The 3260-nt window shown below is 36.4% G+C and overlaps 1 protein-coding gene across 1 annotated transcript; it reads left to right on the top strand.

Annotated features, from left to right (window-relative positions):
* Positions 1-479: 479 nt before the first annotated feature.
* LOC141587848 (uncharacterized) lies at positions 480-1658 on the top strand. Its single transcript, XM_074409318.1, has one exon. The coding sequence runs from the start codon at positions 480-482 to the stop codon at positions 1656-1658; it is 1179 nt and encodes a 392-aa protein (XP_074265419.1).
* Positions 1659-3260: the final 1602 nt, after the last annotated feature.

The raw sequence follows: 3260 nt of genomic DNA, 5'->3' as shown, positions 1-3260 counted from the left end.
TTGGCAACATTGTTAATCAGAACTGCATATGTATATCAAGAGGACACACAAGTGGAACATTAATTTCAAATTTGGCACCAAAATTTCAGTTTTGCGCCAATTTGAAATTTCAGCTCTTTTAAATAATTGTGCCAACATCATCCATTAATTTGTGCAAAGTTCAAAAATGCTCATTACAACAGCCATATATAGAAGGGTTACTATTTCAAGCTGATCATTTACAAGCAAACAAACAAAATCATCCCAAAACAATAAATACAATCACCATTTATAAGCAAACAGCCAAAACCCATTTAATGCAGAAATGTGGAAAACCAGAAATTTGACTAACTTAGAGAGACAAAAGATAATTCAGATTTTACTTGAGAAGTGCAAAAATGGTAAACCAGCAAGGGGGTCAATGTTAGAGGTTGCTGTACAATTTGGAGTTACAAGAAAATCAATCACTAATTTATGGAATAAAGCAAAACAACAAAGAGATGCGGAAAGTTATCAATGTCATCGACAAGTTAAAGGGAGAGAAGTGTAAACCAAGGCTTGTGTTTGATGATGCAAAGTTCAAAAGCCTTGATCTCGAACAAAAAACCACACAAGCAAGGGTTGCTGCTGCTATGAAATGTAGCCAATCAATGGTGTCCAAATGGGTAACTGACAAAGTGATCAGGACTCATACCAATGCATTAAAACCAGGTTTGACAGATAAAAACAAACTTTGTAGGTTAATTTTCAGTATGTCACAGTTATACTATGATGATATATGCAGTAAAGTCATGTTCAAAGATCAAAGTAATGTTATACACATTGATGAAAAATGGTTTTACATAACTAAAGATGGTCAAAGGTTCTACTTATCTCAAACTGAACCAGATCTTTATAGAAGTGTTCAGTCAAAAACATTCATAGGTAAAATCATGTTCATGTGTGCTGTTGGGAGACCACAATATGATGAAAATAATGATGTTATTTTTGATGGAAAGATTGGGATATGGCCATTTGTTTATTTGGAACCAGCCAAAAGAAATTCAAAGAATAGGGTTGCAGGAACAATGGAGACCAAACCTATAGAATCAATCACTAAACAAGTGGTGAAGGATATGCTACTAGGTAAGGTCTTTGCTGAAATCAAGAGGAAATGGCCAGAAAATGCAAGCAAAACTATTTACATCCAACAAGATAATGCACGTCCCCATATCAACAATTCAGATGCAGATTTTAGAGCAGCAGCAAGCTCTAATGGGTGGAATATACAACTAGTTCAACAACCCCCAAATTCACCAGATCTGAATGTATTGGATTTGGGGTTCTTTAGGGCCATTCAGTCACTGAAGACACTCAGTAATTCTTACAAGTTAGATGAACTGGTGGGAGCAGTAACAACAGCATTCAATAATCTTGAAGTAATAAAACTAAATTATGTGTTCATTACTATGCAGGGTTGTATGTTAGAGGTGTTACAACTCAGAGGACACAATAAGTACAAGATACCACATATGCACAAGTCCAAGTTAGCAAAAGAAGGAAGACTACCTCAGTATTTACAGGCAGACATCAATGTGGTAAAGGATTGCATTAGGTATGTTCAAAATGTAGGGGATGAAAGTCAGATTACTCAAATTACTGAACTGATAGATTCAGTAATGTTAGGTTCACAACAGTGAAACTAACAATTATGCAAGCATCAAACCAGATTTTTGTGAAGGTAAGACACCAACCATCATTACTTTTGGTTGATTGTTGTACTCATTTTGTGGAAAAGTTATGTTATGTAGTACAACAACCAACCAAACCACAACTACAACATTTTGAAGATCAAGGAAACAACACTTTGTAGATCATTATAACAGCATGTTGAAGATCAAGAAAACAGCAGCAACCAGTAAAGATCAATATCAGGCTGTAATATTTTGCATTTTAATTAACTCTATGTATGAACTTTGCACATTTAATGATGATGTTGGTGCAGTTTATTTAATGGACAACTTGGCGTACAACTAGATTTTAGAGAACAGATTTCTGAAAAACAACAAAACTTGATCTGACTGCATGCATAGCCTCATCATATTCATAGAACATGGTGGCGTAATGCATGCAATCAGAAATAAGCCCTCAAAAACAGTATCATTGGACTTTTTAAAACCCCATCTAATGCATGCAATTCATCATCAGTTAAACAAAAACCGTAAAATAAGAAAAAAAAAATTAGGAATAGAAATCAACCTCCCTAGATCTTCCAGAAGAATCTTAAAAGCAGGAAAATATTTGGAGATTTCCTCAATGAACCACCGTTTATGTTCAGGAGTCTCACGCTTGGCCTCAACCCTCTTTCTTCTCTCCTCTGCCTCTAATATTCTTCTGTTAGCCTCACGATCAAGTTCTTCCATCCTTGCATCAAACTCCATGAAATCAGGACACGTTTCAGGCACAAAAGTGTCAAGATCTCCCAAAGAATCAGGAACAATTACAGAATATGGAAGATCAGGCGATTCAGCGACGCTGTAGAATGAGTCTTTCATCATTGACTCATCCTCAACCCTAGCTTCAACCTCCTCAACCTCCAGATCTTCAAAATCAGTATTAACAATCTCCACATCTTCAAAATCAGTACCAATTCTGGTTCATCAACACTCAACATGTTAAATAAACAAGGCGCATCTTCGAAAACAAGATCTGAACATTTGAGTGCATCTTCATAGTCGTACAACGCAAAACAAGCCATATACGGAGAGATATAAGTGATTAAGAGATCAGAAGTAAGTGTGGTTGAAGACTAAAGATGGGGCGAGTCTCAGAATGTTTGAAAAGATGAAGATGAAGACGACGGAAGAGAGAAGTTGAATGAGGGATTGATTTAGGGAGAAATTTAGGGTTTCATAGGAAATTGAAGATCTGGGAGATACATGAAGGAATATGAAAATGAGAGTGTATGAAGAGATGAAGATGAAGACGGCTGAAGAGATAAGGTGAGTGAGGGATTGATTTAGGGAGAGATGTAGGGTTGCCTAGAATCTTCTGGAGAGATAAAAGGGCGGGAGGGATTATAGGTTAATTAGGGTTAGTGATGGGCTGGGTTGATTAGCATACACAGATTAGGGTTGGGATGGGATAATTGGGCTGAGTTAAGTAAAGTAAGTGTGGGCCAAGTAGATGGCAATTTCAGTAAATACCAAAAACTAACCAGGACAATGTTGTAATTTTACAGCCCAAAAACATACCAAATGGGGAAAGAGGGAACAATAGAAAAGTAGATGAAAAGGGAAAGG

This window comes from Silene latifolia, chromosome 1, assembly GCF_048544455.1.
Source record: "Silene latifolia isolate original U9 population chromosome 1, ASM4854445v1, whole genome shotgun sequence".
In the NCBI taxonomy this organism is placed as follows: Eukaryota; Viridiplantae; Streptophyta; class Magnoliopsida; order Caryophyllales; family Caryophyllaceae; genus Silene; species Silene latifolia.
The sequence above is the reverse complement of the archived record's forward strand: the minus strand, read 5'-3'. Positions and strand labels throughout refer to the sequence as shown.

Excerpts from the sequence above, each read along its gene's own strand:
- LOC141587848 (XM_074409318.1), top strand. The coding sequence starts at position 480 with ATGCGGAAAGTTATCAATGTCATCGACAAGTTAAAGGGAGAGAAGTGT.